Genomic DNA, 25,584 nt, shown 5'->3' on the forward strand with positions numbered 1-25,584 from the left:
AGTATATGATCTTCTGAATGTTGTAAAATGAATGCTCTGCTCTGTAAACTTGCACTCAATTCACAATAAAAAGTTTAAAGAATAAAGAAATAAATGGAATATTTTAAAAAATGAAATGAAGTAAAAGAGCTGAAAAGAAAAATTTACAGGGCAGCTTAGCAAAGCAAAGTAAAACAAAATGTGCTAAGACCTGGAGTTAGAAAATCCAAAGCAAACAACATACTCAGCATTTCTCAAGCTGAAAGAACTGAAGTGAAAATTCAAACATTGGGATTCAATTGGCAAAATATTGAAAGATGCAAGAAACATCAAAAGAAGATGGAAGGAATACACAGAGTCACTTGTACCAGAAAGAATTGGTTGATAATCATTTCAAGAGGTAGCATAACCAATGCTACTGAAGGAAGAAGACACTGGTGAAATAAGGCTCAAGGAACTGACGGAAACAAATAGAAATATTTCAACAAACTGATGCAGTATTGGAGGCACTGAAATTTGAAAGACAGCTACCTGGCCAACTGATTGGAAGAGATCCATATTTATGTCAATCCAAAGAAAAGTGACCCAACAGAATGCGGAAATCATTGAAAAACATCATTCATATCACTTGCAAGTAAAATGTTGCTGAAGATAATTAAAAAATGCTTGCAGCAGTCCATTGACAGGGAACTGCCAAAAATTCAAGCCAGATTCAGAAGAGGGTATGGAATAAGGGTATCATTGCTGATGTCAAATGGATCTTGGCTCAAAGCAGAGAATAACTGAAACATGTTTACTTGTGCATTATTGACTGTGTGGACCATAACAAACTATGGTTAACATCGCAAAGAATGGGAATTCTAGAATACATAATTGTGCTTATGGGAAATTTGTTCATAGACCAAGAAGCAGTCATTCAAACAGAACAGGGGGATACCGAATGGTTTAAAATTCAGAGGGTTGTATCCTCTCATCTGTATTCAGTCTGTATGCTGAACAAATCATCTGAGAAACTGGATTATATGAAGAAGAACAGGGTATCCGGATTGGAGGAAGACTCAGTAACAACTGGCAATGTGCAGACAACACAACCTTGCTTGTTGGAATTGAAATGGACTTAAAATATTTACTGATGAAGAAATAACATCATGCTAAAAGTTGTCAAAGACTTCATTTTGCTTGGACCCACAATCAACAGTCATGGAAGCAGCAGTCAAAAAATCCAAGAATATACTGGTATGACATTAGGCAAATTTGCTGCAAAAAACAAAGTGTTAAAGAGCAAATATTTCAGTTTGAGGACTAAGGTACACCTGACCAAAGGCATAGTATTTTTAGTAGCCTCATATACATGTGAAAGTTGAGCAATGAGGAAGACTGGAGAAGAACTGATGCATTTGAATTGTGGTATTGGAGGAGAATATTGAAGTACCAGACTGCCAGAAGAACACACAAATCTGTCTTAGAAGAAGTATAATCAGAATGTTTCTTAGAAGAAGCAAGGATGACTTCATGTCTTACTCTTTGGACGTACTGTCAGGAGAGATCAGTCCCTGAAGAAAGATATCATGCTTGGTAAAGTGGAAAGTCAGCGAAAAAGAGGAAGACCCTCAAGGAAATGGATTGACACAGTGGCAGCAACAATGAACTCAAAGATAACAATTGAGAGGGTGGCACAGGAGTGGCCAGGGTTTTGTTCTGTTGTGAGTGGTGTTGCTATGAGTCAAAACCAACTCAATGGCACCTAACAACCACCACCACCACCTCCACTTCACTACACCTACTTTACTAAGGTCACTGTGTTGTTAAGTGCTGTTGAGTTGGGTTAAGACACAGTGACCCTTTACAGAGTTTCCAAAGAGCAGCTGGTGGGTTTGAACAGTTGACCTTGTGGTTAACAGTCCTATGCCTATTCTATAGCACCACACCAGGACCCCCAAGGTTATTGTTGTTGTTGAATTGGTTCTGACCCATAGTGACCCTGTATAGTTTCCTAGGAATGCAGTCCAGGACATTAACCCACAGCACCACACCAAGACTCCAAGGTTACTGTCGTAGATTGAAAACTACTGCCGTTGAGTGGATTCTGACTCATAATGACCCTTTAAGACAGAGTAGACCTGCTTCATAAATTCTGAGGCTGTAAATCTTTATGGAAGTAGACTTCTTCATCTTTCTCCCACAGAGTAGCTGGTAGGTTTGAATCGCTGACCTTTTAGTTAGCAGCCTAATGCTTATCCCACTAGGTCTCCATTATGGTTGTTAAATGCTGTTAAATCGGTTCCAACTCATAGTGACTCTGTATAGGGTAAAAACTAGTCCATTAAAATATATCCAAAGGTGTCCCGATAGAGCAGTGGTTAAGCACTCATGCTAACATCAAGATTGGCAGTTTGAACTCACAAGCCACTCTGGGAGAAAGATGGAGCAGTCTGTTCCCATTAAGTTTACAGGCTTGGAAACTATGGCACCATCTACTCTATCCTAGAGGATCACGAAGAGTCAGAATCTACTTGATGGCAATGGGCATGGTTTTTCTTTCTTTCTGAAAAATACATCCAATCCTCAGCCTCCAAACCTGTGAATGTGACCTTATTTTAGAAGGATCTTTGCCAATGTAATTAAGGGTCTCAGGATGAAATCATCCTAGTTGTAGGGTGGGCCTTAAATTCAAAAGCAGGTGTCCTTGTAAAAGTAAGGTAGTAAAAGATTCCAGACACTGGAGACACACAGAGAACAAGGTCATGTAAAGATGGAGGCAGAAACTGGAGTGAGGTGTCTACAAGTCAAGGAATGCCAACGGTCGCCAGCAGACATCACGAGTTGTAAGAGGAAGGTAAGATTCTCCCCTAGATCCTTTAGAAGGAACACAAGTATCAATGCTGTCAACAACTTGATTTTGGGCTTCTGGTCTCCAGAATTGTGACAATAAATTTATGTTGTTTAAGCCACCAAGTTGTGGCAAATAGTTATGGAAGCCTGAGGAAACTACTGCAATCACCAATGACCTTGTTGCAAAACCTCAGACACGTTGCCAGTTCTGTCTTCTACTCTGTGACAGTAGTTAGCTCTGTTGATTGCTCCTTTCTTGAGACACGTTACAGTCTTGGCTTCCTGGGAATCATTTTCTGTCAGATATCTTTGTGAATACTTGATCTTAACAGTTCCTTGCCACCTCTTCCATTTCTACCCAATCTCGAAACATCTGCTCCATTCTCTCTGCATTCTCTCAAGCAGTCACATCTGTAACTAGCTCTAGGTATCATCCATATATGCAAGATTCCTAATTGATGCCACAGCCTGGACCTCCCAGTTGCTTTGGTCAGGTGTGTGTTATGCCTCCTTGACATAGTATTTTTTTGGGGGGGGGGGGCATTGTCTTACTATAGTTTTTTCTTGGAAACCTTTTATTATGAATGGAGTGAAGGTTTAGATTTACAGGGAAGATCATCAGTGTTACATTCAACAAATCATTGCAATACTTACAATCCCCTACATTCATTATCAGCTAACAGTATTTACTTTATTACCCACCTCCTTTTAAAAACAGGTTTTATTGTGATTTGAGCAATAGTTTACATGGGAGAACATCGGTTTTGCACCCATCCTATCGCATTTCATTGCAATGATCATAGTAATCTTATACATGAGCAAACACGAATGAGCGAGAGAACTTATATTCACTAAACTTTCCTCCTGCCTGCCCCCATAAAACCTGTTCCTCCTCTGCTTTTCTACATTGGAAGAAACAGCATCTCCACCCAATGCAACTGCTCAAACAGACACTCGGGAGTCATTCTTTCTTGTGCTCTCCCTTCCAATTCAATTCATTAGAAAATCTTGTCAATATCTAAAATATATCTTAACTCAATTCCCTTTCTATCTACTGACTTCCCTTTCTATCTACTGTTCCCATTCTGAGTGATGTCTTCACCACCACACATTCTCTCTCCATCTGGCCTCTTGCAATAGCTTCCAGGTGATTCTCCAGCCCCTACTTAAAGCCCTTCAAAGGATTCCCAATGAATTTCACAAAACCCTAACTCTATAAGGTCTTCTCTTTCTAACCCTGCCTTCTGTCCACCTCTTAAGTCCTACACTGTTCACAGTGGACCTTCTTGAGCTTCCAAGAACTTACCAAGCTTTTCTTACCTTGGGTAGTCTCTGCCTAGGATTCGCTCACTCTCTCCCTGGCTAACTACCCTTCAGGTTCCTTCCTGCTCTCTTTCTCTCCACGGGACTCAGTTCTACCTTAGCATTTGTCACATCTGTAAGCACACATTTGCTTGTGTTTATTTACTGTTTCCCCCACTGGGTTGCTTCCAGAGAGCAGCTGGACTGTATTTCTCATTACTGAGCAAAAAGCGCCTTGCTTGGAGCAGGCGCAGGGAGAATGAATTTGTAGCAAATTAGCTCACTTCTTTTTTTCTGCTCTGTCATCTTCTACTTCAAAAGAAAGGTTTGTCTTGTAACAGTACCTTCAGAAAAAAACAATCTCACAATACCAAAAGTCTAAATTTATAAAAACCAGAAGACTTCATTTTACAAACATATAAATTATTTTATTTACAAAGCCATGTTACCAAAAACAAAAGAAACTCAAAACATAAACAAATCAAAACAAAACAAGTCCTCCCACCCTCAAAAGAAAAAACAAAACAAAACAAAAAACAAAACAACCGCTCACCGGAGAATGTCTCCAGCCCTGGTACGAAACCATGGCAGTATCAATAGATACATGTTTGTTCTTTTCCTTTTTTTAAAACTGTAAGCCGTAGAATTTACTATTTACACCTATTTTAGACATTTATTCTGCTTACAACATCACAGGCATGGAATGGATTCTATTTGATAGTGCTAATACATAAAGGTGCGGGATAAAGAAGGAAAATACTTAGTGTTACAAAATATGGATCGTAGAAAATTAACCCACTCCACAAGTGTGGCATTTGTTTAGAATGATTGGACATGCTTTCTTCAAAATTCTTCTGGAAAAGGTTTCTAAAATCGGTAGTAGGAAAGGACAATTGAGCAGGTGCAAATTCTTGTCTGTGCAACAAGTTACTTAATAACCCCATGACTGACCAGCTACGGAAAACCCACAGAGTTTTGTTAAAGTGCCGTGGGCTGACAGCATAACAAAATAGAAGGTGTAAATAGAAAATTTCTTTTTTTCCTTTTTTAAAACAAGAGTTCACTGAGAATCAGCAATAATAGAATATGCTGTATAAACTATTCTCTACAAAGATTGATCAGCGTTATTTACAACTGGTACATCAATACAAAAGAAGGCATACAAGTTATCCAAGTCGCTTTTTTTTTCTTTTCTTTTTTTTTTTTTTTTTATGGCTGGCAGATCTATGCATTGCGGGATGTGTAACAACCAGAGCTTCGGAGCTTCTATGGCTGCAGACAAGTCATGAGATCTTCAGGCAAACAGGGCTGTGCGCAGTCGAGGGGCTGGGAGAGAAGGCTGAGTGGGGTGTGCAGAACAGAAGTACCCAAAGGAGATCACCCTAATAATGCAGTGTAGGCTGGTCCAGTTTAACTCCATGGAAACAAACCCAAAGAAAGCCTTTTATTTGCATTCCACTTTTCAAGCTGCAAGTTTTCAATACATCATAATAAAGTAAACCTGTGGTTGATTATGCAGGAAGAAATACCGTGGGTTTTCCCTTTTTGCTCAGTTTTCCAGAAATGTCATCACCTTGGTCTGAGCCAGTCTTTCCCAATGTAAGCAGCATCGGTGGGGAGCCTCTTGATTCCAGCTTTCAATTCAAGATGGATGGAGAGAGCGAAAATGTTTAAACCTATTGAATTGCTCCTTTAGTCCCTTTTCAGACTTTATTTCTCAGAATCAGCCACTTAATCTCACAACCTTTGTTTTCCCTCTTTGAGTGTAAGAGTTTATAAATCAGAGGGTTATTTTGTTGCTGAGATTTTGTTTTTGTTTTATTCCTGTAAATTTTACAACTCAAAATAAATTATAAAAAACAGCAGACTTCTAAAACCGAACAAGACCAAAATTGTGCAAAAATAACAAAGATATGTACATAGTTTTCAGTCTGAAGAAATGTACAATAAAAACATAATTCAAAGAACATTTTAAAAATATAAACATTGCTTAAACTTTCCTAAGTTTCATATTGTTTCTGAAACTATTCTGGTCAGTTAGCTCTGTAATATAGTAAAACATAAATTATTACAAAATTAACACTATAAAAATTTACTTTAAGAATATCTTCTAAACTTTTTTCAAAGGGTCTAACCTTGTTTATAACTTCTTAAACATTTATAAGTCTTAAAATCTGCCTTAACCTTTTTTTTTTAAAAAAGAAAAAGTTACAATCTTCCCTTCAATTTGCAGTCTCTTTTCCCCAATACGTAAATAAACCAGCATATAAGTGCACTTTTAACACTGTAGAAATAAAAATGAAATCATCTGAACTTATGTCCTGGTACCTAATATCAACTCCTGATTAAAAAAAAAAAAATCTTCATTTTTATATTAAAAAATTTAGTAGTCCTGTAAGTGCAATTTCATTGATGCAAATCACTCCATTATCTCCCATCTTTGCCCATTCCAATCACATGATGAAACTGAATAGTAGTCTGATCTTTGGGCTGGGAAAGAAAAGGAAAACTCCAGGGTGGGGGTAAGGGTGGGGGTTGTGCCCAGCTGCAAACGTAGCATTCATTTCTGATTTCAAGATGAAGCAAAATCTCTGAGTTACTCTGCCACTTTAAATCATAGAGCCGGATAGCTTATGCAAAGTTACATGATTAGGAGCATTAAAAATCCCGAGCTATTGAGCCATAGGAGGAGCTCTGGTAGCGTAGTGCTTACAAGTCTGGCTACTAACCTCAAGATCAGCAGTTTGAAACTAGTAGCTGTTCGGTGGGAGAAAGATGAGGCTTTCTGTCCCCATAAAGGCTGTAAATGCCTTGGAAACCCATGGAAACCCATGCACGGCACATCACCCCCACTACTGAGTCAGAGAATAGCGCTGTCTTACAGGGTTTCCAGGGCTGCGACCCTGTGCAGGGTCACTACGAGTCGGAACCGACTCCACAGTACTCAACAACATCAACAACAAATTCTTATAGAAGCACACTGCCACATCATTCTCCTGAGCAGCAGCTGCTGGACTCAAACTGCTGACCTTTCAATTAGCAGCCAAGTGCTCAACCACTGAGCTTGTAGGGCTCCTGGAATGTTGTTTCTGCATAGGGTTTCCAAGGAGTAGCTGGGGGGTTTAAACTGCTGACCTTGCGGTTAGCAGTCCAGTACTTATCTTACAGAGCCACAAAGCCGTTACTGTGAATCTCCTCCTGTCCTGATTATGATTCCCTATTAAAGCATATGGTATTGCTGTTTCCTTTCAAACTCCAGTGTGATTAATCGATATAGCTACAGGGCTCCAACTTCTCTGCTTTCCAGCTCTGCCAGTGGTGGCTCTGTCACATTGGAGCATGTGGTGACGGAGTGCAAGCTGATCTATGGGTATACTGACCCTGGTGTCCTGGTGGTCCAGGCATGGAGGTGAGCAGGAATGCTAGTATTTACCTTACAAGGAACTTGACATATCACCTGTCCCTCCACGGAGGCTTACCCCTTGGAGCCTTCCTTCTGCCCCTGCTTTTTCTCCCCTTGCCTGGCCCTCGAGGGCAGCCAGAGACCTGAGCAATCTCATGGACCAACTTCCTTCCTTTCTTGTTCACTCAGCTCTGGGCTCTTGCACTCTGGGCCTTGGGATGGGCCATCACAATCACCCGGCTCATACCATCTTTTGAGGGCTACCACTTTCCCCTACACTCTGCTTCCGGCCACCCTTCCAGGCCCATTCCAGCCCCTGTCCCTGACCAATCTATCCTTTCTCAGATGCGTGGCTGGACAGTAGTATTGCGTAAACCACAATATTAAGTGACTGCTCTTCTAACTTTGCCCACAGTGTTTGGCTCCAGCCCTAGCGGGCCACAGAAACCTGAGGAGGGCATCCCTGCCCAACCTCTGGCTACTCGCTAGCACAGGGTGACTAGCATGCTGTTGTGATGGGAGCAAGTGAGAGTCAGTTCCTAGGATCAGGGGGACCCAGTGAGTGGTGGGTGGGAAGGGGTGCGGAGGAGAGGACAAGGAAGAGGAGGAGCATTTCACGTGCAAAAGTTCAAGAGTCTCAGGCGATGCCACCCTGGCACTGACACCCTGCCATGTCTGCTCTCGATGGCTGGAGCACAGTGACGGTGCAGTTGTGGCATCAGGAGCTGGAGGAGTGACCCCAAATCTGGAAGAATGTGTAAACTGGTGGCAAATGAAAGGAAAGACAACAGAAACAAAACACTGGCATGTTTTCTATCAATCTCAAATTCACGTTCTTTTGCCTTTTTCTTCAAAACTAAAAATTGGCCAATTTTTTTTCCTAAAAAAGAAGGCCAGAGCCACAGGCAGGGCACAGGAAGTTGACTCTCCCCAACCACCCACTCCCGCCTCCTCCTTTTGCCAAGGCCCTGGAATGGGATCAGGTGGCCAGGAATTGGTTTGGAACTGGCTTCATAGTCTTGTTATGGAAGAGTCCGAATCCTGCTCGTCCTGTTTGTGGTCTTCTAGGAGAGAAAAGAAAGCTTGGCTCAAAAATGTAATATATTTTGGACTGCCTATCAAACGTAAGGCTTGAACCTCAGTTTTCCTATCTATAACAAAAGGATAATACCCCTTTTTCTGAATATGGTGAAGACTAGCTGCCATGGGGAAAAGGCAATGGTGAGAAAGTTCTCCAGAAATGTAAGGGAGTCAGAGATCCAAACTGTGGGGAAAACAGGGCAAAGGGTGACATGCGTGGGCTCCCTGCTCTTTAGGAAAGGGTAATATGGCTTTTGTTTTGTTCCTATTATTTGCTTTTCCCTATATAACCTATAGATGTCATGGGATATGGCCTAAGGGGGGAGTATAGTGACTGGTTACACATAGAAGGTTTCAAGATAGAGGTTTTGGCTTCAAGTTACTTAGCCTGTCTCAATCTACACATCCATCCTTTTCTACCAAATGTGTATAAACCGTTGTCCTTCAGAGGGTTCAAAGGCTTTACTGAAATAATACATGGAAAGGGCCTAGCACAACACCAGCAGAGAACGGGCACAACAAGAGCCAGTTATTGGTTTGTTTTTTATCATAATTTATCAATATCAGAGGCAGAGATCTGAGCGAAAATGTGCCTCTCTGCCGAGTCCAACACAGATGATGTGGTACAGGTGTTCAGTTAGGAAAAGGACACAAACTTAGTAGGATGGAGATACCCTTCTTCACCAACAAGCTGGTGATATAAATACTGTTGTCCCATAATCTTCACCCAAATTCTAGCCAAGATATGCAGGAAATCCCCAAAGGACAAACTAAAAACCCACTGCAATCTGGTGTCTACAACACATAGAGCACATCTAAGGCAACATACAACAGAGTCATATACATATATGTTCCTCCTTATCATGCAAAATACCAGCCCCATCCTGCCTATCCCCCTACTCCATTGGAGAGAAATATACACACTGGTACATGACCTCCTCTCATCCCATGAGTTTATGAAAACTCCTGAGTGTATCTTGAACATGCCCTCCCTGACACCACAGCTTGAATGGCAACTACAAGTCACAAGAGACCTTTGACAGAACACTGAGGGACAGCTGCCATGCACCGGTCCTTTTACTCATCTTCTCATTTAATTTTCACAACGGTCATGGGAGGTAGGCATCTGTTAAAACAGATGAATAACCCAAGACTCAGACTAAGACCATCTAAGTCAAAGGACCCACTGCCATTGAGTCAAGTCCACCTCACAGCAACCCCATGGGGCAGGGCAGAACTGCTCCTAAGGTTTCCAAGGCTGTAGACCTCCATGAAAGCACACTGCTGTATTGTTCTACCAAGGAGCAGCTGGTGGCTTCAAACTGCCAACCTTTCATTTAGTTGCTGAGTGCTTAACCACTGCATCACCAGGGCTCCTCATCTAAGATCTTATCCAATAATTACAATAGTGGAAACTCAGACTTCATGTGCATTACTCTGTGCCAGGCATTTTCTAGAGCCTTTAAGTGAGCAAGTTGAATCCTCACAAAATCCTTCTGGGATGGGGCCCATTGTCCCCACTTTATAAATGAGGAAACAGAAGCACAGAGATATTAAATTGTTTGCTAAAGGGCACACACTAAAAGCTTAGAGGGCCAACTACTACACTAAACTGGAGATAAGATCTGAACCGGGGTCTGACCCCAACGCCCACATGCACCACTGTGTGGGTGACTCTGTGTGCTATTGTTTCCAATAACTTACCTGTCGGTTGTGTCCTGGGCTGGATATGCTTGAAGGACTGGATTGTGACAAAGCTAGGCTGCTATTTTTCCCAACCTGAAAGACACCAGTGAGGCCCTACTCAGACACAGGAGCCGGCCTGGGGAAGGTGATAGGCAGGACGCTAGAGAGGAAGGGCTACAACGGAGCAGTGCTGAGGAGCCTTGGTGGCGTAGTGGGTTAAGTGTTGGGCTGCGAATGGAAAGGTCAGTAGTTTGAGCCCTCCCGCTGCTCTGTGGGAGGAAGACAAGGCAGTCTGCTTTGGTAAAGATGACAGCCTCGGAAACCCCATGAACAGTTCTGCTCTGTCCTGCAGGTTCGCTATGAGTCGGCATGGACTCTAAGCTGGTGGGAGGAGGAGAGTAGTGTCAAGCTCATTTGGAATGGGTGTTTCCATCTTAAATGGCAGAAAACACAGGAATGTTTCAGAAGGCCTCTTGCTGATTACCTTTCTCATCCCCAGAAAAGAGAGACAGGTAGAGAACTTCATTCGTTTCCTTGGATGATATTTCAGGGAAGTGAATAGGATGAAGAACTTTTGACTTGAGGCCTACCACTCCTGGCTGCATCTAACTCCTCAAAGGCCCAGATTTCTCACTTGTGGCCAGAGTCACACAAGCTCATCCACCTCTGTCCCTCAGTTCCAGGCCCATCTTGTTTCTAGCTCGGACTCCCTTGGACCTAGAACAAAGGTTTGTTTTTTTTTTTTTTTTTTTCTGGGCGAGTTTTCCCTGCCAGGAGGCCCAGCTCACACCCTCCTCTACTTCAGAAGAATAGCAGAATGGTGCTGGGCGTTCCCTTTAGGTACTGGGGAAGGAGAAAGCTTTGCCCTAGGTGGCTCCCTGGGCAGCAGGACTGTGGTCACTGGGGTCTCTGCCTAAGTCTGTGTCCTTGGCACATGGACTGATAAGTGTTCAAAGCAGCTAATGCTCAGTACTGCCCCCACATCCTTGCCTTAGGCAGTTTACAAAGGCTTATCAATAGCCTGTCCTCTACATTAATATGGAGTCCTGGTATGGTGCTGTGGGTTAATGCGCCAGACTGCAAAGCCATTTGAAGTGCAAGGTTGGTGGTTCAAGCTCACCAGCTGCTTCTCAAAAATGCTATTACAGGGTCACTATGGGTTGGAATCGACTCGACGACATTTAACAACATTAATTCATCATTGTCTAAAGGCATCTAGATTCTGAGTCTTCTTTTTGCTCTAGACTTGTGTGGCAAATTCTGGCTTTATACTTGGTGTTCAAAATACAAATGGATCCCCAACTTGTCCCCAAAGCACACATTTATCTTGGATTTCTCAAGCTCATGCTGTTTCCCAGCCTCCTAACAGAACCAATGTGGATCCCAAAGGCCTCTGCGTTCTAGCAACATCTGAAGATCTCTGATGGTAGCCCTGGCCAAAGCCTTCTCGCTGGCCTGGAGACAAGTGACCTGCATCAGAGAAATGCTGAGTAGGCCAGAGAGAGTGGTTAAATTCATAGCTGTTTTCCATCTTCCTCCTGGTGAATTATCTCTGGTGGGGGCATGCCTGCTCTTTTCCCTCTGGTTGGCTGATCTGCTGCATTTACTAAACATTTCCTAAGATCTTACAGACCAAAGAAGCAACAGAGCAGCATTTACTCAGTACAGAGGCACTGTATTCATGGCCTTGGGACTGAGAGTCCAGACTCCAGAGCCACACTACCTGGGGCTAAATCCCAGCCCTGACAGCTGTGTGATTTGGGGCACATTGCTTAACTTTCCTGTGTCTGTGTCTTGGTTTACTCATCTGTAAAATGGGGGTTGTTGTTGTTGTTGAGTCTGCTCTGACCTATGGCCCAAGGAGTTGAAGGAGTCCTGGTGGCATAATGGTTATTGGCAGTTCAAATCCACTCCACAGCTCCACAGGAGAAAACACCTGGCAATCTGTCCCCATAAAGACTGCAGCCTGCTCTGTCACAGGGGTCCCGAGAGTTGAACTGACTCAACAGCACATGGAGACAGGTAATTAGTAAATGACCTGAGGTATCTGAAGTGCTTGGGACAGATCCTGTCAGAGTTAAGCGTTAGGTACTAGAACTTTCTCTCAACTACCTGGAACTGGTGAGTCACAATGAAGTGTGTGTCTGTGCCCAGTGGCCTCTCACCTTAGTTGGTGTCCAGATTCACAGATGCTCACATGGATTTTGGGGATTTGTGAATGCTCTGCAGATTTTCTCTTGGTGTGGTTTTAATAAGTCTCATAAATAATGCCACAAAATACGACAGAATTTTTTTTTTTTAAAACAACTGCCTCCCACCCCTTCTAGATCTTCAACTCTAGATGGGACTGGGCAGAGGGCTTGACCACCTGATCCTGTGATTGCAAACCTCAGCCTGCTGCCCTACACAACACGTACACACTCTCCTCACAGGCCGGCCCCTCCTCACCCACCTGCATGTTCTCCTCGGCTGCCTAAGTGGGCCAAGAGTCGGGTGTGGGGTGGTGGGCTTTAGCAGGAGGCTTCTCCAGTCTGAGGAGGAATACCAGAGGACTCGAACAGAGATCTAGGGAAGGGAGTATAGCCTCTTCTTGGATCACACCATACCTCCCAGCTTTCCTCACAGTACACATTCCCTTTGGTACAGGGTCACTGAGTTCTCCTTTGCCAGTTGGTGTGAGTTACAGTTTTACTTTAGGAAGGACAGAGTAATATCAGGAAGAGGCTAGCACTGAAGCAAGTCAAGTGAGAACAGTCACCTGGGGACTTGTCTCCCTAGGTGGGAGCCCACCCTCATCTTTTAACCTGCCCGGGGCCTTGAGCTCCTCCTAAGTGGAGTCCAACGGGGTCAGATACAACCTTTTAAGCAGCAGGTCTCTTTAAAAGAGCCATCTTTAGAACCTCATGCTACAAAATAGAAGTAGAGTGGGGAACTCAGGCTCTCTCCATGTTGTTAGTTTTCTCATCTGTAAAGTGGATGAAAATCATTCCAATGGCATTGGGTTGTTGTGAGGAATAAATGAGTAATAGTTGTAAAGTGCTCAGAGCAATGCGTTGTCCATAGTAAGAGCTTCATAAAGTATTTGTTCAATAAATACTCAATGCAGAGGGTGAAAACTACCATTGGAGAAAATGGTAACTGGATTTATCGTAAGGGTACCCGAGCCACTTAGCCAAGCAGGGGCACTGCCCTGCAACCCCTGCCCCACGAACTGATGGAGGTAGTGCCAGAGGCCCCTGGAAGGGTCGGTCCCTTACCTGCCGAGAGGAGGCGCTGTTAACGGGATCGGGCACCGGTGCGAGAAGGCTGGGCGGGTTCTTTTTGTGAACGCTATTCATACCAGGCATTTTAGTGATTTTACAGGCTTTGCTACTAGAACTCGAGTTCTTACGCTTTTTTCCTTCTGATTTGTCAAAAGAGAGGGGCAGAGAAGACACGGCATTGTGTGAGGCCAGAGAGAGGTCCCCTGCGTGGAGCGCAAGGGCGGGCACAGAGAGGGGACCGGAGTCACTGCAGCCGCCCATCACGCCCACGTGTCTCACTGAGTCCGTGGGGGCACCGGGCAGCGAGGTCCGTCCTGAGGGCTCCAGTTTGGCACTGAGTGGGCTCACCCCATTGTTGGAGTTGTGCAGAGACAGACTGTTGTAGGAAGGGGCCGCCTGATAGGAGTTCAAAGCGGAACTGGCGTTCAAAACACAGTTCTTTTTGTGGGGCCCTGACAATGGAGACGAGAGGGATGTCTGCAAGGATAATGAGGCAGAGGAAGAGGAGGAAGTCGAAGGTTGCGGCTTCCTCTTTTTGTTACTTGGACACTCATCGCTCCTGGTGGTCAGGTCTTTGACTTTTGAGGATTTGCTGGTTTTGGTTTTGGATGGCTTGTGGGATGGGGGAGAGATGACGGCTGGTATCGGGGACACGGCTGAGGGGGCCTTGAAGGTTGAGTCCATGATGCTCAGCGTTGCAGCCACATGTGGGAAAGCTGTGGCGTGTGACATGAGGGTACTCGGGTCTGGCGATGTCACAAAAGCTGTGTTTGAGAGCATAGCGGATGTCATTATGTAAGAGGAGGTGAGTCTCGAGCTGATGGGAGCCGAGGGAAGGTACACAGCACTGGGGTTGCTGAAAGGTTGAAGGACTGACGCTGGAACGGGGGTGGTGATGTGGGCTGCTGGCGAGGGCATGGGGCTGTCTGCTGCAGGTGGGATCTTCCTAAACATGAGAAAAGAGTGAAAGACAAACAGTGAGAGAGAGTTGGAGCTTGGAGACTCCTGTAAGTTTGTGAATCAGGGCTACAGAGAAGACCCCGGCATAACCAGACTATGGAAAATGAAGCCTTGAAGGATGGTGGAGTCTGAATTATGGCCCTTCTTTATGGCTCCCCCATTGCAACACCCGGCAACCTCTTTTTAAACACTTTCAGGTTCTCAAGGTCCTATTCTTCATGCTTGGATTCTGGAAAATGGCTGATTTGGGCTCACTTATAAAAGGCAAATGTTTTTCAGAATATAAATTCCCCCAGTAAATATGCCCTCCTGCCTCTCCCTCCTCCCCCAGTTTTGGCAGTGATTGAGGTAGCATTTGAAATAGAAGTGGCCATTTCACATTTAGGGCCTGGCTTGAAGTAACAAGTATGAGGAAACAGCTTTGCTACCTTACAGGGGGCTGGAACGCTCCCACTTCCTCACAGCAGCCAAGACCCACCGGCCCTTGGGTTCCAGCATCCTCTAGATATGTTTTCCCACCCTACTCTTGGCTGGGAACAGCCTTCTCACAAGCTTCTTCTGTGGAAAGGCCTTTCCATGTTGGACACATGGCCCAGCCGTGGAGACTGCAGGGCAGTGAGGACTCGGGGGCTTACGAAATGACATAGATTGTGTTCTCTCACCAGCCCAGCTCAGCTCTCCCCAGGGCCCTCCTGTCTCTGTGTAAATGAGGGGATGCGAATGTGTCCAGAGTGAAGATAAAAGCAGGACGTGCACAGGAAGAGAACACATGGACAGGGGAGAGAGCAGAGGGATAGTCACTGTTTCCCTCTTGAGTCTTCCTGGAGGTTGGCGAGAGTCTCAGAGCAAACACCCAGCAAAAGGCCAGCACCCTTGGGGACCTCCCTGCCAACTCCATCTTTGGATTTGTGCTGGAAGCTGCTCCCAGTTCTAAACCATGGCTTGGATCAATGTTGCTGCCACTGGAGGGGCTGGGAGGAGGCACAGTGGCCTGCAGGGGGTGGGGGTGGGTGTCACCTTTTGTGCCTAAATTTTCAGGAAAGGACCTCAGGGTCAAGTGAATGTTTTCAAACTGGGTCTTTCCTTTTTCTCACCTTGACCCTATCCCTCTTTTCCCTGAAAATAGTTTTTGGGGTTATTGGGGCCTCCTAGCTATTAAGAACTAGCTTCCCCTCTTTGAAAGCACACTTGAAGGAGGACTGGTCTGGGGCCTTCATCATTTCTTGTCTTCTCTGGAGGCCACTGTCCCTGCTATGGAACAGAACAGGTGCCAGGGGATTCAGAAGGGCGCCCCCTGAGAAATAAATGCCCCTCCTAGCACTTCCCCCTCTTTCTGAAGATTCCATCTCTACCTGCCACTTGATTGGAGCCTCTGGCTTCCATCTTTAGAGCGAGACCTGGAGGAATCCTTGGAAATGTCAGACCAAGGACGTCCAGTATACGAGAGAAAATGTCACCAAACTCACAGTACCATTTTAGAATTGTACTTTCTCCCAAGCCTAAAGGATGTAAAAGATCTTGTAAGTACTAAACAAAAGGTGCTCTGTAATTCTGTTGCAATGATGAACGAGCCAATGAGTAGATGGAAGGATGGATGGATGGATGGATGAGTGGGCGGGTGACTTCTTAGCTGCCACACAACCATACTGTCAGGGACTTTGCATGCTGGGGAAGGACTCCCACATCATTATTCCAGAAAGGTCTAAACACATCCTGAGAACTGTCTGGCATTGTACACCCCCTTTCTGTAGGGTTGGGGAGCATCTCAGCATGAGCCAGAAAACTCTCCCTCCTGTCTGTTGCCATGTGGTGGCATCATAGGCCACCTACATAACCGTTTTTCCACTCAAGTTTCCTTACCAGCCAAGGCATGGTGGGAACTCCATGGGGAGGAGGCTTAGCAATGGTTTGTAATACAAAGTTATTTGCCAAAACCCAAAGACTCATTTAGAGTGGACCCCAATCAATGACCTTAAGTCGGATCTATTTTTACTATCCCAATTTATAATGTTCCAATTAAATAATGTAAATTCACGCCTCCACTTGTTGAAGCCGGTTTCTACTTCACCCTGGTTTAAGCGGGGTTGAAGTCTTACATCTTAACCTGGCTGGTACTTAGGAATGGATGGGTGCTGTTTTCAGCATACTCGGCCTTCTCTTTCCTATCCTCACTGGTCACAAGTGGGTATCAGGGGCAGAAGGGGTGGACCAGGAAGGAGCATATGGACAGCTCATTGTCCCCAGGAGCCCCTCCACCCCCATGCTAAACTGCCTTGGTGCTTTTTGACGTATTAACAGCAGTAGATTCAACCTTATGGGCTATGCCCCGGGTTAAGCGTTGCATAGCAGCCTAGCAAGTCCCATACAGAAGCCCACAGATGCAAATCAATGACTGACAGTGCCCCTCCGCCCCGCCAGCTGGCACGGAGGTCCAGATGCTGACCTGGCTGAAAGAGAATACTGTGTTGGCGTCTCCTGATGCAGAGTTAAATGCTTGTTAAAGAAAAAAGAGTCTTGGCCGTTCCTTTTCTTCCTAACGTCTTCCACGCCCCCATCGGCTGCCATCCCTCCGGGTTCGGGCCCGTCAGGGCCTGGAGTTTGGGCAGCGAGGCTGAGAGGGCAGCGAGGTGCTACACTCTCCAGAGTTGACACCCAGGCAGCCCCAATGTTGCTCAGTGACAGCAGATTGGTTAGGCAAGTCCTGAAAAGGGGGGAGGGACCTGATGCCCTGTGGCTCGGGCTTCTGTGCCTGAGGAGGAAAGGAACATGGAGCTTGAGCTGACAGGACGCCAGGTAGCGAAATACAGATCAACACATTCCTGCCATGTGTCCAGGATCTCACACTTCCATAACCCAGGGGAGCACAGAGCTGCAGGGGAAATGACCCAGTCTCTGAGGACAAGGTCACTCCACAGGCAGCACCAGTTGGTTGCTGTTTTGAGTGGACACAGTATACCGAGGGTGCCTTTTAGACACACAGGGCAGGCACTAAAATGGGTAGGAATATAAGCTTCTCTTGTGTCCCTTTCTGCCTTTGTATTACATGTAGGAACTTGGTCCCAAGTTTGTTAGGAGAGTTAACTGCAGACTCAGTGGAGCTAACTTCTAGAAAACCATCAGCTCTGGAAATTCTTAGGAAATCTTGATAAAAAGGAGCTGAGGTACCATACTGCAGAAGCCTAGGAGGGTGGCAAGTTTTGAATTCTGTTTCTACCCTATCCCAGGACTCTCCTTTCTCAGGGAGGCCTTCCTTCTTGCCTCCCCTGGGCCTCCGTGGGCAAGGTATGTGTGTGTGTCTCAACTACTACTATTGCTGGACCATCTGGGCCTGGGCACAGGTGACCCATAATTCTAATGGACTGTGATATCTTGAAAGTGCAGCTTTCTAGGACTGGGGGGTGGGTCCCCACAGGACTGGACTTACATTAGCAAGTGGCAGAAAAGGCAACTGCTCATGTGCAGTGAGGGGAGAGACTCTAGGCCTGTCATTCCTTCACAAAAGCACTTTAGTCTCTTCTTTTATGTTGGAATCCCCTATTAAAATGTAAATACATCAGGAAGTGTTGGAAAGGCAGCTTAGAGAAAAGGAATGTAAGCTGGGGCTCAGGGTAGGAGGACACATGAGCAGAGGTGACGAGAGGTTGCTAGTGAGGTGAGAAGGGCCAGGGACAAAGTTAACCAACTTCACAGCATTGCTCAGGATCTGCCCTATGGGCCAGAGGGCACATCTGTTCACAGGACAGCAAGTCATTAGAAAGGGATGGGTACCATTACTGGTAATGTTAGTGGCGCTGGCATCACAAACAGAGCAACTTCTCCACATCCTTACAGGTTATTAGTCATAACAAAAAGGCCCTTTCACAAGGGTAAATAAACCAGATCTTTGCTATTGTGGTTTTCGTTTAGAAGATTACCAAAGCAAAAAGGGTCCCCCCTCCCCACCAAAACAGACAACACATCATATGGGCAAAGCATTAAGAAGAGCTGACACTTGAGAATTAATCATGAGTACTGATTTCAGAATCATTTTGTTCAATCAGAAGCTAAGCCATGATGTTTACTTAGAAAGTGAGGGACCAGATCATTGTGGGCCAGCTCCAACCTGACATCGCCCAGACCCGCTCCGGCTCACTTACTTCCACATCTGTGAATTCAAGTGTTTCTCTACCATGGAGTTTAGTGCGAATCGAAAGCGATCCCATCTTCTATCAAACACATAGTACCCTCGTCCCATGAGGCGACTCCCGAATGAGCAAAACTGTGAGGAACAAACACATTTTAATTTTGATTACAGGTTAATAAGCTAGTATAAAGCATGCAGAGAAAATAACATTTGCATAAAAACACACAGGGGCACAATTTTACTCAAAATAAAGAAGCAAATAGCAGGAAAGCCAAAACTATTTCTGTGCGGCTCCAGTTTGAGCTCTAGACCTCCACATTATAGTCCAACAACGGCTGCATTCAGTATTCTTGGCACTGAGGCCCTCACGCTCTACTCCCGGGATGGAGCAGGCATTTTAAGACTTAAAAAAAAAAAAACACCCCAAAAACAACCACAAACAAAACCCAACCACCAGTAGCCAGGGTGATTTCTCAGCACCATCTGCTCATCCTCCTATCATCCATCTTCAAGGAACATGTGACTCCCTGGTCTTCATCATGGCAATGAAGTTCAAGGTTTTCTGCCAACTGCTCACACACTTCCTACCTGATGCCAACAGAGCCACTTCACATCCAACTAGGCCAACCACCTTCCTCTCCTAGGCCCGCCGCATCTCCTTCTCCCATCAGCCCTTTCAGCTCCCGGGACACAGGATCACTCACCTCTAAGCATTTGTTCATGCTGTTCCTTCTGCCTTCTGTCCTCTCCTTGTCAATTCCAATTCTACACTTCTCTCCATGCCCTAAAGATGACTTTCATATTCTATGACTTTTCTCTGATTAAAGGTCCCTGGGTACAATTGGGGGCTGGCTTAAAGGTTGGCATTTTAACCTGTGCAATAGCACCCGGGAAGAAAGAGCTGATGATCTCCTTCAGTGAAAATTATAGCCAACAAAACTCTATGGAACAGTTAGACTCTGGGATTGCTAGGAGTCGCAATAGACTCCATGGCAATGGGCTGGGGGCTTGTTGTCTGATTAACCTTCCCACTCTGACGCCCACAGTGCATCCTACTGTATCCTTTATTCTCTATCACCTTGGAGTCACTGCGTGGCTGTTTTATGTTATATACATTGTCGGGTGTACTTGTACAGTTTACAAATGTATAAAGGCCAGGGACTCTGTCTTCTGCCTCCTCAGGATAGATGTTAACAGGGGTTTGGTCTAAAGAATGGGCCAGGGAGACCAGGTCCCACAAAATAAATTGTGCAAATTAAAAATGACATTCCAAACATGTGGCTACAATATGATTCTGATGTTTAATGAGTAACATTTGATTATGATGTCAGGACAACCGGAAGGTCAGTAGACAGAAACGCAAGAAGTGTCCTCTGAGAAGGTGACATTGGCGGTTGAGAGTTGAGGGAGTCTGGGAATGACTCTATAACTCACATGCAGCTTCTCTCCCTTCCCCCAGGCCTCCCAGCAGCTCCCTGGCCTCCATCCCAGACACAGCACTGGACTGGCACTCACTTCACAGACCCTTCCTGGAACCAGCCTTCTGCAACAGTTCTCAGGAGAACATGCAAGACCTTCCCTTTACTCTGTTTTTGCTTGTGCTTTGGGGTTTTTGCATGAAAATCTTGCCACCCATCAAATCTGGTCCTACTTATGAAAAACACCTTCCTCAACCCTCATACTAAGTGTTTATGGACCAAGTGAGAAAACATACAGACAGTTCTCTAGCATGGAAGCTGGCCCCCAGAAGCATGTGGGAGCTGTTCCAGGTCTGAACCAACATTTCTTTTTTATTGCAATTGCTAAAGACACACTGAGTGAGTGTTCTTTGCAAAATATGATTTAACGTTATCAACTGACCATGAGAGAAAGGACAAAGCAAAGAAACGATTCTACAGCCTTCCCATGAAAATCTGCGGAACATTACAGGCACACAGATCTTCCAGGTCGAGAGTGGGACAAACGTCTTGATGCACTCAAGAATCTGGCCTTCTAACAGAACTGTTTCTTCATTTCAGACTTGAAAGCTGGAGGCATTTGTTTGTCTTGGTATTTATGTAGGCTTGGCTAGCTGGGCCCAAGAGGCCGCTGTTCCATATCATGTCCTCCACAGAGTGTACATCATCATGGCATTGTCACTGTGGCAGACCTTTCTGGTTGCCAACCTCATCCAATGCTGCCCCATTCCCACCTCTCCCTGCCTTTTTCTTTTTTTAAAAAAATGTTAAAAACATATTTTATTGTGTTTTCTGATAATTTTACACAGCAAATTTGGTTCTTATTTGACAATTTCTATACATATTATTCAGTGACATTGTTTACATTTCTCACACTATATGGGCATTCTCATTATCTCCATTCTGGTTGTGATGTTTCTGTTAATGTAGCTTCCTTATCCCCCCTTTCCTTCTCGTCTAGAGTAAATGTTGACCATTAGGTCTCATCTAGAGGAGTACAGGGCTCATGGTGATTTTATTTATTTGATGAATCACTCTGTACTTTGACTGACAGGTGACTATCAGGAGTCATCTGAGTCCCAAGTTTAAAGGGTATCCTAGGGTGACAGTTTCAGGGTTCCTCTAGTTCCTGCTGGTCCAATAAGTCTGGCCTTTTTTTTTTTTTCCAGGAATCTGAGTTTTGTTCTACATTTTTCTCTCATTCTACCTGGGTCCCTGCCCACCTTTTTCTTGCTAATAGACCCCCACTTTTGTTGTGGGGTTCGACACGGTGAAGTGGGCAGGGAAGATGAGTGACTGGTTTCAACCTGAGTCACTGCCCTCCCATCATTCTCTGTCCTGACTGGGCTCAGTGCACAGTGACCTGACCCACTTCTGTTCCATGCAGCTGTAAAGGAGGTCTGCTGGGGGTTTCTTCCTGATATAAGATGGCCCCTTCTGTGTGTCCCTTTCCATTTTGGAACCATCCAGTTTACAATGGAACTGGGTGAGGATGTGGTATTGGAGCTGCAGCAGACATAGTACGACCATACAGGAAATGCCAGTGGGTTCCAGACACTCTCCCATGACCCTGAGCCAGCACAGGAAGAACCTAGCTTCTGACTTCAGGTTATGTGAAATCATTTAGCCATGTGACTTGAGTTTTCTATTACTGTAGCGAAGGCATCCCTCCTCTTCCTTGACTATGTCTGTACTGGTCAAAAGATAGAAGCTAAGGCTATGTGGGTAAGCCACAAGTAACCACTGGTCCCAGAAGCAGGAAGTGAGCTTGCCTTCATCCCACAGATAAAAGGGAGGAGGTGGTTACTCTCTTGATGCGGGATTGACTCACTTACACAATCTGTGAGACAAAGGGACCCTGCAGGGCTCAAGCTGGCACCAGAGCAAACCCACCTGCATTTGGCGCCACATGGGTAGCACCAGGCATTCTCTTCTCAAGAGCTCACACAGCAAACATACACAAGCTTCCAGCTAATGCCTCCTGCATTTCCCACCTTGATTTCAATGACCTTCTGAATGTTCAAGTAGATGCTTTTAAGTAATCGGGAAGAAAATACTCTTTTGGTTAATCAGTAGTCATGCTGACATGAAATGCTTCCTCCGCCAGTGGCTCCTCAATACACACACACACACACACACACACGCACACGCACACGCACACACACACATTCATTACTTCTGGTGCCATATGGTCACACTTGCTAATCACAATAAAACGTAGCACCAACCAGGCTGGCATCTGGCACACTGCTAAGACATGATTTCCAGAGCAGGTGAGTCAGACTCATAGTCGAAACCAGAGACTCCACTTTTAAAAGAGAAAGGCCACAAGGTCAGCTCCCAAGAGCATTTTAAATAAACACTATTTCTTAAGCATTCTTGCTTCAAGGTGGACTACAAACATTCAAGTGTTTAAAGGGTTGGAATCAGCTGGGAGACCGTGCCTTTACTTCTGTGATTTCGAGGGCATTCCTACGACAACTGTCTAACCTTAGAGTAAGCTTCTCATGACACTTGTGACTGGAAGCCTCTCCTTCGGAATGCATGCTGACTGGCAGGACCAGTTAAATGCCTATAATGCTCAGAGTGAAAGGAAGGAAAGGCAGAGGAGGAAACAGATGAGGCTTACCGCAAGAGGTCTGGGATGGTGTGTGGAGAACTGACAGTCTAACTTCTCAGGTTCCTCGGCTCCGTCCATCTCCCCCTCATCACTGGACAGTCGGCTGGCAAGGTCCCCTCCAGTTGGGACCACAGAAGGTTCTGGAGTGTAGCCACTGTGGTTTGAAGATGCGCTGCTACTTATGCTGTTTGCAGATGACGGTCTGGGGGCAAGAGGGAGTAATAAACAGAATAAACATTCCTGAGGTAATATTGAAGGGAACTCAGAACAGCCTGGTTACCCTTCCCGATACATCAGGGAGGGGAGGTCAATGGTGAATTTGGACAAGGGAAAAGTAAAGGCTAAGAGGGTTGGTAGTCCTCAACTCTGGACGGTGATCCTATGGAGCTGAGGCTCAGCCTGGAAGGAGAACATAGGCATCAGAGAAAACTACCACAGTGAAGACCCAATGTACAACACAGAATGTGACAGTGAGCATTTCATGGAAAATCAGATACTACTATCCACCTGTTTCCACTTAAAGAATTTATATTTACATCTAGTCACTCCCTTTTGAGAGTGCAAACACTTTGGTATGTATACCTGGATATATGAGGGAGCTTCAAAAAGTTCCTGGAAATATTCCATTATCTTTCTTTTTCAAAAAAAAAATAATTTCATTTTTTTAAGATTTTTATTGTGGATTGAGTGAAAGTTCGCAGGGCAGATCATCAGTTTTACATTCAACAAATCATACACCTTGTTTCATTACAATGATTATAATCCCTTCCATGTACCATTAGTTAACAGTATTTCTCTCTATTCACTTTAGCTTTTTTAAAACAAAAAAAATCACTCAGGCATATACAATAATTTATACCTCCAAAGGTCACATTCTGTAATTCTGCTTCCTGGCCACCAGCTCTTAGTCTCTCTGTTCCCATGAATCTAGAGTCCTCAGCCGCTCCCCATCTCCATGACCCCATCTCTGCCACCGTCTCTGCATTCTGCTTGTGCTCTTCTCCATTGATGGTCCTAGGGTCCTCTGTTTCTGGACTATAAGATTAATCACTCCCCTGTTTTTATTACAAAACTTCTACACTTTTACACCTTTACAATTGTGACAGTCGCAATTTGTCATGATAACAATAATTCATTATTGAATCATATGAATCTTATCCCCATCTCTTTTCACCAGACCCATCTAGACAAGATGAAAACTATTCAGTGGGGACTCTTTCTCTCCCGCCCGATACTCTTAAACTAAACTCCCTCTTGAAACTTGTAAGCTAATCACTTCGTGCCTTTATCGCCCCTTCATTTTAGGAAGCCAATGTCTAAGTTTCCCGTCCCTATCTACCCTGTGTACAGAAGGGATAGCATTGATACTTGATGTGAAGACTCCTCCCCTCTCTGTTGGTATTTAGAGTTACTATCTCCATAACTATAAGTCATCAAATTATAGCAATTTACCCTTGTTTTCTTTATTAAAAAATTTATTTAATTTTTGTATTCTTCCTCTAGTCGAGTTCTGATTATCAAGCCATCAAGGCTAGATCAAATGGGTACTGTATGCATGTTTGGATGTTCTTGTGCATCTCCCCTCACTTCATATCAGCTGGATGCTTCACTCTCAGCTCTATTCCTCTGTGACTATGCCCTTGTCCATGGGCTCCAGTGTCCCCAGGTCTCACCACACTTTGGACCAACCAGCCCTTCCTCTTCTTTTGCTCATCTCCAGGTCAATGGGAGTCAATGGACTATGGTTGAACTCAGCCCATTTCTTCAATTCTGCCTTTCCCCATTTTCCACTTACCAGTAGACCAATGTGGTCACCGGCAAGCTGACATGCCTGTTCGTGTGTTCCCTTTGAGTAACAGTCTTAGAAGGGAGTTTGTCCTGAAGGAACTTGATTGCTTGCCTTGATGGCTTCCTGACGATCAGCTTGCTTATTCTTGTAGTAGCCTGTTATGCTGACATTTTTGTTTTGGGTTTTTCCTGATGATCTTTCTTTGAAGATGTATCTTCTGTTGCTCTAGCTATTCCAGGCTGGTCTGCTTGTCCTTGCTAGTGGGAATGTCCTACCTCATAAGGTTGTAGATGGGACTCAGGATTCCACCTAAGGTCCTATACTCTGCAAAGGCTTTGCAAGAGGTCTATTTCACTGGGAAAGTTCTAGAACCCCTTTTAGGTATTCTAATCAGTTACAGGCTGAAGACGGGCTTACAAGTTTTCTGTAATCATGTTTCCCAACATCCCTTTCTAACCCAATCAAGTGTTTATTTTACAATAGTAGGCAAGGGAAACCAAAATTCATAAGACAGTCAAGCATCTTAGTATTATTTTCCCTCTTCAAACTATGCCTAGATTTCTGTATCACAGAGCCCTGTTATTCCAAGGTTGAGCATCCATCACTACTTACCTCTGTCCCACTTAGCCCATGCAAACTTGTCTCAGTGTTCCCCTATCTATCTTGTTCTTCTGTCTCCTCCCCCTTCTGGTACTGCCCTCCCCAACACCTGAACTAAACCCCTTACTCCAACCCCACTGTTGTGTTTACCTTATATTCCATTAATTCTTCCCTCCATTTAAGACAGTCTTTTTTATCCTGTAATCTACCTGACTGTCTCACCACCTGGATCTCTGTTCCTCTGTGTTTACCTTCTTTCATATTGTAATTGTTTTGATCATAGACTGACCTCCCAGATCCTCTGTTCTTTTAATTTTATTCTGTTCTTGATGCTTCCATTTGTCAGTTGAGTTCAGGGTGATGCTGCCACATATGTCAATCTCTGGTTGCTGTCTGTTCTTGTTGGTTCTCAGTCCACAGAACTTCTTTAGGATGTTTTTCATAGCAGGGTTGGCTTTGGCAAAATCCCTTAGCTTCTGTTTATCCTGGA

At 44.8% G+C, this 25,584-nt stretch overlaps 1 protein-coding gene across 2 annotated transcripts in view; it reads right to left on the minus strand.

The window, feature by feature from the left end:
- Positions 1–8,454: 8,454 nt before the first annotated feature.
- The window catches only part of ATXN7L1 (ataxin 7-like 1), a 302,423-nt gene continuing 285,293 nt past the window's right edge, over positions 8,455–25,584 (minus strand). Inside the window, exons 6-10 of one of the 2 annotated variants that reach the window (XM_006834381.1) lie at positions 22,715–22,907; positions 18,642–18,763; positions 13,540–14,491; positions 10,301–10,375; positions 8,455–8,580 (exon numbers count right to left, since the gene is read on the minus strand). In XM_006834381.1, the coding sequence (XP_006834444.1) occupies positions 8,539–8,580; positions 10,301–10,375; positions 13,540–14,491; positions 18,642–18,763; positions 22,715–22,907 (1,384 nt within the window). In that variant the 3' untranslated portion in view covers positions 8,455–8,538. The remainder of the gene's footprint in view (positions 8,581–10,300; positions 10,376–13,539; positions 14,492–18,641; positions 18,764–22,714; positions 22,908–25,584) is intronic. The other variant, XM_006834380.1, reaches the window with a different exon arrangement.

Source organism: Chrysochloris asiatica, unplaced genomic scaffold (genome assembly GCF_000296735.1).
Source record: "Chrysochloris asiatica unplaced genomic scaffold, ChrAsi1.0 scaffold00010, whole genome shotgun sequence".
In the NCBI taxonomy this organism is placed as follows: domain Eukaryota; kingdom Metazoa; phylum Chordata; class Mammalia; order Afrosoricida; family Chrysochloridae; genus Chrysochloris; species Chrysochloris asiatica.